The sequence below is a fragment of the Propithecus coquereli genome, unplaced genomic scaffold (genome assembly GCF_000956105.1).
Source record: "Propithecus coquereli isolate 6110/MARCELLA unplaced genomic scaffold, Pcoq_1.0 Scaffold9, whole genome shotgun sequence".
NCBI lineage: Eukaryota > Metazoa > Chordata > Mammalia > Primates > Indriidae > Propithecus > Propithecus coquereli.
Genome location: NW_012155284.1, coordinates 4,508,204 through 4,521,943, shown reverse-complemented (window position 1 = coordinate 4,521,943; position 13,740 = coordinate 4,508,204). Strand labels below are relative to the sequence as shown.

At 38.3% G+C, this 13,740-nt stretch overlaps 1 protein-coding gene across 2 annotated transcripts in view; it reads left to right on the top strand.

Moving 5' to 3' along the window:
* SCAMP1 (secretory carrier membrane protein 1) overlaps positions 1-13,740 on the top strand; it is a 102,305-nt gene that overhangs the window by 21,876 nt on the left and 66,689 nt on the right. For both annotated transcript variants that reach the window (XM_012664605.1, XM_012664604.1), the window contains exon 2: positions 5,333-5,410. In XM_012664605.1, the coding sequence (XP_012520059.1) occupies positions 5,333-5,410 (78 nt within the window). The remainder of the gene's footprint in view (positions 1-5,332; positions 5,411-13,740) is intronic.

Here is a 13,740-nt window from a genome sequence, read left to right as displayed (position 1 = left end):
TGCCAATTAAAATAGCAGTAACTGTTTATTGGTCCTAGATTTGCTTTGGTGACTCATTGACACCTGTAGTAATTGCTATCCTCTTCAGATGCCGTACCTGCTGCTCTCTGCTCCCTTTTCTGGTCAACTGCCTATAACTTAGCTTCTGTTTGTCACTTTCTACCATGACTGGTGTCAGCTTCTGCTATTAATTACCAATTTTTATGTCTCATATTGTCTCCTCAAAAATAGAATCTAATGGATTGGTTAGTCATTATCCAATTTGGAATCACTGCTGCTGGGGCCTGTCAAGCTTCCTCATGTCCAATTCTAAACATGGTTGTCTGTTAGTACTAGAACTGGAGTTTGAATACAGGCAGTTAGTTTTCCAACAAGACTATCTGTAGCATAACATTTCTGAACTGCAGTTGACTAGGGTGATCATCTATCAAATTTCCTCTATTTTAAAAATGAGAATATTGAGACCAAGAGAGTTTAGGTGACTTGCCTAAGGTTCCAGAGCTGGTCACTGCCAGGAACTCACTGCCAGGAACTTTCTGATTCCTAAACTAGTGATCTTTCTACAACAGAACAAATACCCACGACATACAGGATTTTGCACATTAATCTTTAAACCCAAACCTATTTTGTGTTAGCAGATATTATAGTAAGTGGATACATAATACATGGTTGTACATGATTATCCTTATGGGTTTTTATGTTGTTGGACTACTATTTAGCTCAAAAATGATAAGATACAGAGCAAAATAAGAGATGGTGCTTGATTAGTCACATGAGTTGTTAATTGAATCAATCTCCTAATTTTAGCTGCAGGTGAAAGTACTCTGCCAGGTTGTATCTTCCAGGTCATATGTGGCAGTGATTGAGAAATGTCCAATTGAATTCACGGTGTAGGAGATCATTTGAAATATAACGAAGATGCGCTACTTGAAGGGTTCTGTGAAGAAACTAAGATTAAAGATACAAAAAAACTAATTATGCTAGATGTAAAATTTTTACTTACTCTCATATTATGAAAACAAAAGTTTTTTCAAATCTTGGTTTTTAATGAAATACGACTATGAAGTTAAGTGGTGTTACTAAAGAGTTGGCAGAATAGCTTTGGCTTAACTAATGAAGTAAAGATGTAACTTTAATGTCTATGCCTAGTCAGATCCACATGATATTTAAATTAAACTCTGAAGAATGTCTTTACTTGCCACTTGAAAGTGAATAAAATACAGAAGCCTAGTACTCTCCTCTAAGTCAATAAAATAAGACTATCTAAGACCTTTTCCTTCTTAGAAACATAAATTCTTAGGTACCATCCCAGAACTACTGAATCAGAAACAAGGCACATTCAGAGTGAAGCTCAGCAATCTGGAGTTCAGCAAGCCCTCGAGGTGGTTGCAATGTGTGCTGAAGTTTGAAAACCACTGCCATACAGAAATGAAGTTATCAGTTGAAACAGTTTCATTTTGATTATGTTGAAGAGGAGGCATGACATTTTCCTGCCAAAGTTTTGGAATTATTAATAGCTCAACCAATGTCTTCTTAAAGTTGTTATTGTGGTGACCTCTATTTTTAGTATATCTGGTAGAAAGTATGTATATAAGCATTGGAAAGTCCTGGTTTCATATTTTGTCTCAGACTTATACTAATTGACCTTGAAGAATTTTCCTGACCTTGTTTAAGGCCACTGCTTCTTTCTCTGAAAAATGGAACTATACAGTCTACCAGGAAAGATCATAGCAAGGATTGGAAATATAAGTAAATGCTGGAGACTGAGGAGGCATGAGAGATTAGGTTTTATTATTTAAATCTTCTTGAGCTTTGTTACCTCTCCCAGTTTAGAGGCTATGACTTCCTCAACACAATTTACAGTTACCAAAACTAATTTGAAACATTAATTATGTAATAATTCAGGGATAGTAGTTTTTCACCTTCCCAAATCTGGTCTCATTCTTGGCATATTGTGTACGTAGTCTGCTGCTTTGCATCTAATACTACATTAGTAGAGATTCCAAACGGGCTGCAAGTGAACTCACTTCATTTGAGATAATGATTTTGTCAAATTGCTAGTGAACTTCTAGCCCGGATAAACTTTTCTAGAATCTAGAAGGAAACAAGCACATTTTAGGTAGTGTAATTCAAAGTAGAAAATTGGAAAAATGTTGGTACTAAGTTACACTTTTTTATTTTTTTAGGAATTTGAGGTGAATTTTAGGACACTTGAAATAACTGGGTATATGTACTTATAAAATGAGAGTTGGGACTTGTACTTTGTGGCATTGAGAGAATGACATTGATGGCATGAAGGTTGGCTAAGCAGGATACATCTTTCTGACCCTACATTCTATCTGCCTCTTTTTTTCCTTTTGAATTATTTTGGTATGTAATTATGAAAACATTTTCATCGTTCCAAAATAAAGGCTATCAAACAAGATACATTAGAGAAGTCTAGCTTCCAAGCCAGTCCTCTTTTTCTTTAGTGTTCCCTTCCTTCCCTTATAGGTAATCATTTTTATTAGTTTTTGGTTTATTCTTCCTTTTTAAAAAAATGTAAATACATACACATTCATGTTTATCTTCCCTCTTGCATAAAAATTTAACATTTATACTATCCTTATACCTTTTTTTACTTACCCCATAGCAGTGTATGTATCTCCTTATACTGTTTTGTAACTGTGTAATACTCAGCTGCATAGTACTTTGTCATGTAGGTTACCATAGTTTATTCAGCCGTCTTCTGTTGATAGACATTTAGGTTGCTTATAGGCTATTACAAATAATATTTTCCCAGTATATCTTTGGAATAGATTCCTACAAGTCAGTCTGTGGGTCAAAGGAAAAATGCAGATAGAATTTCGCCAGCTATTGCCAACTTCCCCTCCATAAAGGTTGTAACAGTTTTAATTCCCGTTAGCAATGTTTGAGAATCCCTGCCTTATAGCTTTGTCAACAGGGTATGTCAGATTTTGGATTTTTTGCTAATCTGATAGATGAGAAATGATTGCATCAGTGTATTTTAATTAGTATTTCTCTTATGAATGAGATTAAACATCTTTTCATTTACACTTTTTTTTTTTTTTTTTTTTTGAGACATAGTCTCACTCTGTTGTCCTGGATGGAGTGCAGTGGCGTCATTGTAGCTCACTGCAACCTCCAACTCCTGGATTCAAGCCATCGTCTTACCTCAGCCTCCCGAGTAGCTGGGACTACAAGTGTGCCTTCCCACACTCGGCTGATTTTTCTATTTTTTTGTAGAGACGGGATCTCAGTCTTGCTCAGGCTGGTCTCCAACACCTGAGCTAAAGTGATTCTCCTGCCCTGGCCTCCCAGAGTGCTAAGGTTACAGGCATGAGCCATTGTGCCCGGCCCATTTACACTTTTTGAACTATCTTTATATTTGTGCTCATTTTTTCAGGAAATATTTCTTGGTTATTACTGCAGTTACTATTTTGAAGAATTACTTTTTGTGCATTTCTCCGTAGGGGTGGTAATACTCATTGAAGAAACAGAATATCACCAGGATGTATGATTTAGAAAAAAAGAGACCTGTTTCTTGATTCAGAGAGCTCACAAATAATTTGGGGAAAAAGACTTGCATGAAGATTCAGTGAAATAAATGCTAGTGTAGGTAAATACCCATTGCTGTGGAGCACTGAGTCTGGAGTAGAGTGACTTGGGTAGGGGAAAGGTATCAGGAAGACCATTTCTTAGCATGTAAAGTCATATTTTGACTGAGTCTCTCAGGAAGAGGAGGAGATTGCCAGGCCGACCCTGCTAGGAAGAGTGCTCCAGCTAGGGGAAGCAATGCAAGGGAAGAGTATGGTGTCTGAGAACTCACTGGTTACTGATTTTGTGGGTAGTGGTGAAGGTGGGCATTGAGACTGCAGCTGGACCATCTGGATTTGAAGAAGGTCTCTGCTTGTGGCTCTAAACCCGCTTCTAAATTAGGTTAACTTCAGCAATGCCAAGTTGAACAATTTGATTAAAACATTCATGTTTCTATTTTCTCAATTTTCTCCCTGAGGCACGCCTCCCCTCTTGATGATCTTCCTGCTCCTCACACTTTTATGTAAACTTGGGAGGGGAGCTCTGAGGAGTAAGTAGAGTGGTTTTATTCCCTCATTCTCATTTTATTCTTGAGCCTTAAAGCCTTTATCTTGTTTTGGTCATAGTTTTCACTATTTGGTTAAGGATCTGTTGTATGAGTTGATGAGGCTGGAAAGATAGGAAGGGCCAGGCTAGATGGTCAGAAGACTTGTATCTCATTTTGAAGAATTTGTGTTTTGTTTTATAGTTTGTGGACAGCCTCTAAACATCTGAAATGGATGAGGGACAGAGGAAAGAGGTTGGAGGAGGGGAATGACAAGAAGATTAGTTTTGTACTTTTGAAAGGTAACTTTGATGACTGGGTTGAGGAAGGTGGATTTGGAGAAGGTACTAGACTAGAGAGCAGTGGGCCCCCGACTAGCAGAAGCAGTTATCACCTGGGAACTTGTTAGAATTACAGATCTTCAGGCCCCAGCTCAGACCTACTGAATGAGAAACTCTGGGGGTTGGGTGCAGCAATCTCTGTTTTGATTCTGATGCACGCTAAAGTTTGAGATAGAAATTAGGTCAATTAGGCTGTATCACAGTTTGAAAAATGCTTTTCACGTGAATTGTATAGTTGATTTTGTGGAGGTGTTCATTTGATGTTCATATTCTAGGATTTGTGGGTTTAATTATTTTTATGAAAGCCTAATATTAGATGATTTGAAAAGCTGGGAGAGTGTGGTCATATATTATACATGGAGAAGGGGAGGCAGTCTAGGACCGTGTGGAAAAATAAACTACAGTTAAATACAGGTATTGGAGCAGAATAAAACAGGTAAGAGGTATTTAATCTTAATTGCTGTAGATGTTGGCTGTATATGACATTGATTTGTAATGTAGTACAAAATCTAAGTAGGGAAAATTTATTGAAGATGTTATAAAAAAGGGGAATATGAACTCTTTGTGGAGTCCAAAGGAAAGGATGGTGGGTTTACCCAAGATTTAGGATGCTCTTGTGCAGTCGTTCCATACAGCTATTAAGAGGTGGTCTACTTTTGATCTTTATGTAATAGCTCGCAGCTGATTTGCACCTAACCCAGTTTTTGTTTTTCTTTGAGGATATGAGGGTTGTGCGTTTAAATTTCACCTTTGTTGAAAATGGGACTTAGCAAATCTGATAATTATCTTTATTTTCCTCTGTTAGCTTTGCTGGGTGATCAAAAGTACAGATAAAGCAAATGCTATGTAAATATCAAAATTATGTCTTAAAGGATAAATAATATTTTTTCTCCTTTGAATTTTATTTCAGGATCCATCAGTTACACAGGTGACAAGAAATGTTCCACCAGGACTTGATGAATATAATCCATTCTCGGATTCTAGAACAGTAAGATTATTCTTCATTGAAATACTTTTAAATGTTTAAATTGAAATTAAATAGTTATATTTCAGTTATGGCTTCTTTTTTAGTTGATTAAACTTATATAAAACAAGGTGTTAATTTTTTTTTTATCATGAAGGAATATCAGTAGTATTTGAAAATTACCATGATGGTCCTAGTGAAATACCTCAAATTTTCTTTTATGTTCTACAAATTAAATCACAATAATCTGTCTAATGTGTAAACCTTTCTATAGTACTTTAAATACTAGGAATTAGAGAAATATTTCTTCATATATATGTTTCTACCTGGTAATGTGGGGTGATGTTTCTTACAGTGGAAACTGTATATGGAATTGTACCATGAATGTTTATATGGTTGACATTTTAATTAGGTTGTTCTGACTACCTACCCAGTCTAGGAAGGCATATTCTTCCCCTCAAAATTTAGTCTTGATTTATAAAATGTAGGAGTATGAAGAAAATCCTTATAGAACAGTGGTTTGCTACCCAGGATGCATATTAGAAGGATTTACCTAGGGAACTTTATCACATTAGGCATTATGGCCCTAATCTCTTTATTACAGTTAGGGCAGGTTTTTTGTTTTGTTTTTGGTTTTTTTTTTTTTTTGAGACAGAGGGTCTTGCTCTGTTGCCTGAGCTAGAGTGCAGTGGCATCATCATAGCCCACTGCTATCTCAAACTCTGGCTAAAGTGATCCTCCTGCTTCAGCCTCCCCAGTAGCTGGGACTACAGGCTTGTGCCACCATGTCCAGCTAAGTTTTTTATTTTCTGTGGAGACAGGGTCTCACTATGTTGCCCAGGCTGGTCTTGAACTCCTGGCCTCAAGCAATCCTCTTGCCTTGGCCTTCGGAATTGCTGGGATTACAGGCTTGGAGCCACCATGCCTGTCCTGCTGGGGTTTTTTTTGTTTTTTGTTTTTTGTCTAAAAAAGCTCTTTGTGATACCAAACCAGGCTTGTTCTGCCTGTAGCACAGTATGCCAATTACTGAAATGATGAGTTTTGTAGTAGAGAAAGAGTCTATTTATAAGCTAGCCAGAGAAGGGAGAACAGAACTCAAATCTGCCTCCTTGAAGACGGGGTTTAGGGATATTTATGAGATAAAGAAACAGGCTGGTCTAAGGTGTAGGTAAAGGTGATTGAGGGTGAGGAAAAATGAGGTCATTGGTGATCTACACAAATGTAGTCAGACTTCAAGGCTCTTCATAGAACCATGCTCTAGGAAGCATGGCTTCAAAAAAAAAAAAAGCATGGCTTTTTTTTTTTGATACACAAAAACAGAACTACCAACTTTATTTAATATTTAAAAGCAAATAACAAAAATAAGAACCAATTTTTATCCTTCTAAAACGCTCTATTGAATTTGGATGACTGGGACAGTCTGCTCTTCTTTGGATAGTTTGCATTCATTTCACTAGGAAAACAATGCTCTCATCTCTTGCTCCTTTTCATCATCTTCCTAATGTCTTCCATTGCTGTTCCTAAAATTCATAGGATGTATGTTCAGAACATGGTGGCATTAGCATGATCTGAGGGTAGAGTTTTTGAGCTTGATGTCAAAAGGTCACCCACTGGATGTTCATGCAGGCCCAGTTGAAGGGTCAGTGGTCTCTATTGGTTTGAACTGAACACAAGCTGACCCCTGAAAAACAACTTAAGCAACTATTACTATGGTGACCTATATGTCAGAGATGTTATCTATAAAAAAGCTAGTGGAAGTTTAGTTGCTTAGCTGTACATGACTTTTAGCTATTAATATGTAGGTTTTAAGATCAACTAGAAGCAAGTTACTAAAAGCAAGTAAGGCAGGTTAAGTTGGGGGGGGCCTAATGAGGTTAGCCCCCAGTTTCATTTTGATGATTTTGTTGTGAACTGGATTTGAAAACTATTAGGGTAGATTCTGTTCAGAATTCTCCCTAAAATTTCTCTGGCAAATAATTTTGTCTCCAGTATTTGGGTCTTTTTTCCCCCAATTTTTGTTTTTAATAATTATGAGTACATAATAGTTATATATTTATAATGTACATGTGATGTTTTGATACTGGCATACAATGTGATAAATCAGGATAATTGGGATATCTATCACCTTAAGCATTTATCATTTTTTTGTGTTAGGAACATTCCAGTTCCATTCTTTTAGTTATTTTAAAGTATATCCTAACTTACTGTTAATTATAGTCATTTTGTCGTGCTAGCAAATATTGTTCATTCTATCTATTATTGTACGTATTAACCATTTCCACTTTATGCCTCCCTCCCCACTATTCTTCTCAGCTTCTGGTAATCATCATTGTACTCTGTCTCCATGAGATCAATTGTTTTAATATTTAGCTCCCACATATGAGTGAGAACGTGCAACATTTATCTTTCTGTGCTAGGCTTATTTCACTTAACATAACATTCTCCAGTTCCATCCATGTTGTTGCAAATGACAGGATTTCATCCTTTTTTGTGGCTGAAAAATACTCCATTGTATATATACCACAATTTCTTTCTTTTGTTTTTTTTTTTTTTGAGACAGAGTCAGGCTCTGTTGCCCGGGCTAGAGTGCCGTGGCGTCAGCCTAGCTCACAGCAACCTCAAACTCCTAGGCTCAAGCGATCCTCCTGTCTCAGCCTCCCAAGTAGCTGGGTCTACAGGCATGTGCCACCATGCCCGGCTAATTTTTCCTATATATGTAGTTTTATTTGTCCAGCTAATTTCTTTCTATTTTTAGTAGAGACGGGGGTCTCGCTCTTGCTCAGGCTGGTCTCGAACTCCTGACCTTGAGCTATCCACCCGCCTCAGCCTCCCAGAGTGCTAGGATTACAGGCGTGAGCCACCGCGCCCAGCAATTTCTTTATCCGTTCATCCATTTATGGACACTTAGGTTGATTCTAAATCTTGGCCATTGTGAATAGTGCTACAATAAACATGGGAGTGCAGATAGCTTTTCAATATACTGATTTCCTTTCTTTTGGATATATACCTAGCAGTGGGATTGCTGGGTGATGTGGAAGTTCTATTTTTAGTTTTTTGAGGGACCTCCTATGGTTCTGTATAGTGGTTGCACTAATTTATATTCCCACCAACAGTGTATGAGAGTTCCCCTTTCTCCACATCCTCACCAGCATTTGTTATTGCCTGTCCTTTTGATAAAAACCGTTTAACTGGGGTAAGATGACAATCTCATTTTAGTTTGATTTGCATTTCTCTGATGACTAATCATGTTGAACATTTTTCATATACTTGTTGGCCATTTGTATGTCTTTTGATAAATGTCTATTCAGATCTTTTGACCATTTTTAAGTCAGATTATTTGATTTTTTTTCTATTGAATTGTTTGAGCTCCTTATATATTCTAGTTATTAATCCCTTGTCACATGGGTTGTTTTCTCCCATTTTGTGTATTGTCTCTTCACTTTGTTGATTGTTTCCTTTGCTGTGCAGAAGCTTTTTTTTTTTTTTTTCCTTTTTGAGACAGAGTCTCACTTTTTTGCCCGGGCTGGAGTGAGTGCTGTGGCGTCAGCCTAGCTCACAGCAACCTCACACTCCTGGGCTCAAGCAATCCTTCTTAATGCTTTTCTTTTTGGACTGTTTTTTTTTTTTTTTTTTTTAACCCACAACAATTCTGACACCAAATGGATGGGGTATTTCCCCCTCACACCATCCAATTCTCCAACTCTCTGGACATCAACTAGATTTCCTACAATTCAAATCAATTCTGACACTACCTAACCAGACTAGCACAGCTCCCACAGGTTAAGGGCTGAGTACAAGACTGCCCCCACTTCAGATGCCAGTCACAAGACCGAGGTTGCCAAGGTTACTTCTGACTGGTTATAAATTGAGTATTCCATGACTCTCCTCCTCAAGTTTGATAATTTTACAGAATGGTTCACGGAACTCAGGAAAATAGTTTACTTACTCTTACCAGTTTATTATAAAGGATACAACTCAGGAACAGTCAAATGGAAGAGATGCATAGGGCAAAGTATCAAGGTGTTGTAGGGGAAGGAGATGCAGAGCTACCATGCCCTTTCTGGACATACCACACTCCAGGCACCTCAGTGTGTTCACCAACCTGGAAGCTGTTTTTGTGGAGGTTTCATTACGTAGGTATGACTGAGTAAATCACCAACATTGGTGATGAACTCAATCTTCAGTCCCTCTCCTCCTGAGAGGTAGAGAAAGCAGGCTGAACATTCCAGTTCTCTAAATATGTCTGGGTTTTTTCTGGCTGACTAACAACAGCCCTTAGCCTGCAGATACCTCATTAGCATACAAAAGATTCATATCTCCAGAGATTCTAAAGGTTTTAGGAGCCCTATGCCAGGAACTGGGGACAAAGACCAAATATATATTTCTTACTAATCACTGTTTTGTGCAAAGCTCTTCCTAAAATTGAGTTAATTATCTTGAAGAAATCTCTAAGCAAAAACATAATCTTTTATGATTGTTTTCAAGTCTATGAAAAACAAATCAAGAAGAGGTGATCACCAGTAAGGGACATTATACTGATATGGAAATCCAAGCATACAAGTAATTTCAATATCTTTCAAAGGATGACTAACACTTTAAGAGCCAACAAGGTTTAAAACTAGGGACCTCTAAGTGTGATGTCTAACTAGAAATCAATAATAAGAGTGTTACCAAAAGCTTGGCACCTGTCCTTGAGGCTGAAGAATGTGAACAAGTGGTTTGAGGAGAAGAAAAGAGACATTTATTACTTTGTTGGAAAAGGAGGAACAATGGTAGACCTTCTTGTCTCAAAATCCAAATTTCCTGAACATAAACAGAAATACAGAGCTTTTTAAAGGAGGGCCCCTCAGTTCCAGGCTATTATGGTTAACTATTTTAATTGTCCCATCTCTGCCAAAGACAAAGCCTGTGACCTCCGCTGGCTGCCCACCTGGGGGTCTGGCACTGCTTGGGATGGCTGAGTTATCTCTCTTAACGACAGATTTAACCCGTTTCAGGGATACACAAGGTAGACTGAGTGTTGAAAGACCTGAATTTTAACTTGGGCTCTACTGCTAATTAATTGGTAACTTTAAAAGGCAAACCATCTATCCTATTTGGACATTTTATTTTTAAAAAAGTGTTTACAATGGAGGGAGGGAGGAAAATGTTGAGTTAAATAATTCCTACTATTAGTTCATCTTTTAAAAATGGAGGAAAAAGCTTTCAGCTCCAGGGACTGACTTGTTATGATTGTACATAGTAGTTTACCTATCTCTAATATTGCAGAAGTATTCTGTACGCTTAATACCTGTTTTTAAAATTTTCTCTTGTGGTGCATTTCTTTTTTCTCTTTTTCTTTCCCCTCTGCTTCTCACTGTTTAATCATTTTTGGAACTCATGTGTCCCTTCTGGAACTTATCATTGTTTTCAGTCTTATACTGTTGACTTCCATTGTCCTAGTGTCATTGGGTAGAAATACTTGAATCCTCTTTGGCTCAAACAGCTTCTTTTCCTACATCTAATCAGTTGCCACATCCTGTCATTTATACCCCCAGGAGGTATTATTACCTGTCTTTTCTTTTCATTCCTACTAACCTGTCCTAATTCAGGCACTCATGTGAAATAATACAATGGTCTGTCTAGTTACCTGCCTCTAATCTCTCTCTTTTTCAAATAGTTTTTTGCACTGTGACTAGAATTTCCTTAATCTGAGATCAGATTAGTTCATCTACCTTCCTTAGGAATGATTATGCATTGCATACTCAGTAGTTTGGCATGTGGAGCCATCCATGGTTTGATCTTAGCCTTTTTGTTTATTTTAATTCTTTTCATAGACTATTTTTTTGTTTTTTTTGTTTGTTTGTTTGTTTTTTTGAGACAGAGTCTCACTGTGTTGCATGGGCTAGAGTGCTGTGGCGTCATCCTAGCTCACAGCAACCTCAAACTCCTGGGCTCAAGCGATCCTCCTGCCTCAGCCTCCCGAGTGGCTGGGACTACAGGCATGCGCCACCATGCCCGGCTAATTTTTTCTATATATTTTTAGTTGTCTGATTAATTTCTTTGTATTTTTAGTAGAGACGGGGTCTCGCTCTTGCTCAGGCTGGTTTCGAACTCCTGAGCTCAAACAATCCGCCCGCCTTGGCCTCCCAGAGTGCTAGGATTACAGGCGTGAGCCACCATGCCCGGCCATAGACTATTTTTGAGAGCAGTTTTACAGAAAAATTGCAAGGAGGAAATAGAGTCCCAGTTTGCGTCCTTTAGACTATCTTATTACTCTTACCCTTTAATGTGCTATTTGTTCCAGCCAAAGTTAATTCCCAAACCCACAACCCTATTGAGACCACCTCCCCTAGGCCTTCTATTGGTCATTGAATGGAGTCAGGAGAGACTTATGTGATCATAATGCCTGGTTCCCCTGGGTTATCCTTATCTCCTTCACTGGGTCCAGATGAACCCCTCATGTTGTCTCTATTCATTTTCTTTTGCTATGTAACAAATTATCACAAATTTAGTTGCTTCAAAAAACATTCATTTCACAGTTTCTGTGGGTCAGGAGTTTAGATACAGTATAACCGGGTCCTTTGCTCCGAGTCTCACAAGGCTGTGATCAAGGTGTTGTATGGGCTGTGTTCTCATCTAGAGGTTTGATTAGGGGAAGAATCTGCTTCCAAGCTCACTTAAGTTGTTGGCATAATTAATATCCTGGTGGTTGTATGACTGAGGATCCTGCTTTTTGCTGGCTGTCAGCTGGAGGCCATCTTCAGGTCATAGATGCCGTCCATAGTTCCCAGGAGCTACATCTTTTCTTGCCAGCTTCTCCAACATGACCTTCATAGCAGGCCTTCAGAGAATCTCTTACTCCAGTCTGCTAATATGGAGTCTTATATAATGTAACGTAATCAAAGGAGTGACAGTCTATTACTTTTACCATATTTTGTTGGTTAGAAGCATATCACAGGTCCTATATGCACTCAAGGGGGGCAGTATTATTACAAAGATGTGAACACCAGGAGGGGAGAAATCATTAGGTTTCACTTGAGGGTCTGTATGCCACCCTGGCTGGAATAAATGATGCTTTAGGACTAAGAGTACATTTCTCCATATCTCTTCACCGCCATTTAAAAGGGTCATAGTGGGACCCCCAGAATACCTATCCCTCCCTGTTCTCAATACATTCAATTGGTCATTGGATGGAGGATTTTTAGGGCAGCAAAACTACTCTGTATGATATTACAGTGATGGCTACATGTCATTACACATTTGTCCAAAACCAGAGAATGTACAACACCAAGAGTGAACCCTAATGTGAACTATGGACTTTGGGTGATTATGTCAGTGTAGGTTCATCAGTTGTAACAAAATATATCACTCTGGTGGCAGGGGTGTTGATAATAGAGGAGGTGGTGCATGTGTTGGGGCAGGGGTTTATGGGAAATCACTGTAACTTCTCAATTTTGCTGTGAACCTAAAACTGTGTTAGAAAAATAAAGCCTTTTTTTTTTTTAAAAAGAAGCTAGTGAAGGGTTCCGAGAAGGAGACTAAAAAAATTCACTTTTCTTTTTTTAAGGAATCACTCTGGCTACTAAGTTGAAAATAGATTGGAAAGAGGCAAAGGCAGAAGGAGAGGGAGAGTATTTAGGAAACCACCACTGTAGTAATCCAGGCAGAGAGGGCGATGACAGCTCAGGCCAAAGTGGTGGCTGTGGAGGTAAGGGGTCAGATATCAGTATATTTTTAGGGTAGATCCAAAAGGATCTTCTGACAGAATGATGTGAGCTACAAGGAAATGGAAATAGTGAAATACCATCAAGCTTTTGGACTAAGCACCTAGTAGGATAGAAATGGGAAAGACTGAAAATGAGCAGGTCTAGGAATCAGGGACTCAGTTCAATTTTTGACATGTCAGATTTGTAATTTTTAAGACACCCAGGTAGAGACATGATTAGTAAGCAGTTGAATATATGAGTCTGGTGTTTAGTAGAGAGGTCGGGACTAGAGATATACATTTGGGAATCATCAGCATGTAGATGGTCTTTAAAGCTGTAAGACCAGATGTAATCACCAACTGAGTGAGCATATATAGACGAGAAGCAAGACCTACTCCTGGTGCACTCTAGTATTGGAGGTGAACGGGCAGGGTGAGGAGAGAAACCAGGAAAGGATACTGACAAGGAACAACTTTAGTATTCTGAAAGCTAAGTGAAGAAAGTGTTTCAAGAATGAGATAGTGATCATCTGTCAGTGTTGATGATAGATCAAGTAAGGTTAAGACAAAATTTACCATTGGATTTAGCAATATGGAAGTCATTAGCTACCTCGACAGGGTAGTTTTAGTTTTAGTGGAGTTTTGGGAGCAGAAGCCTTATTGAAGT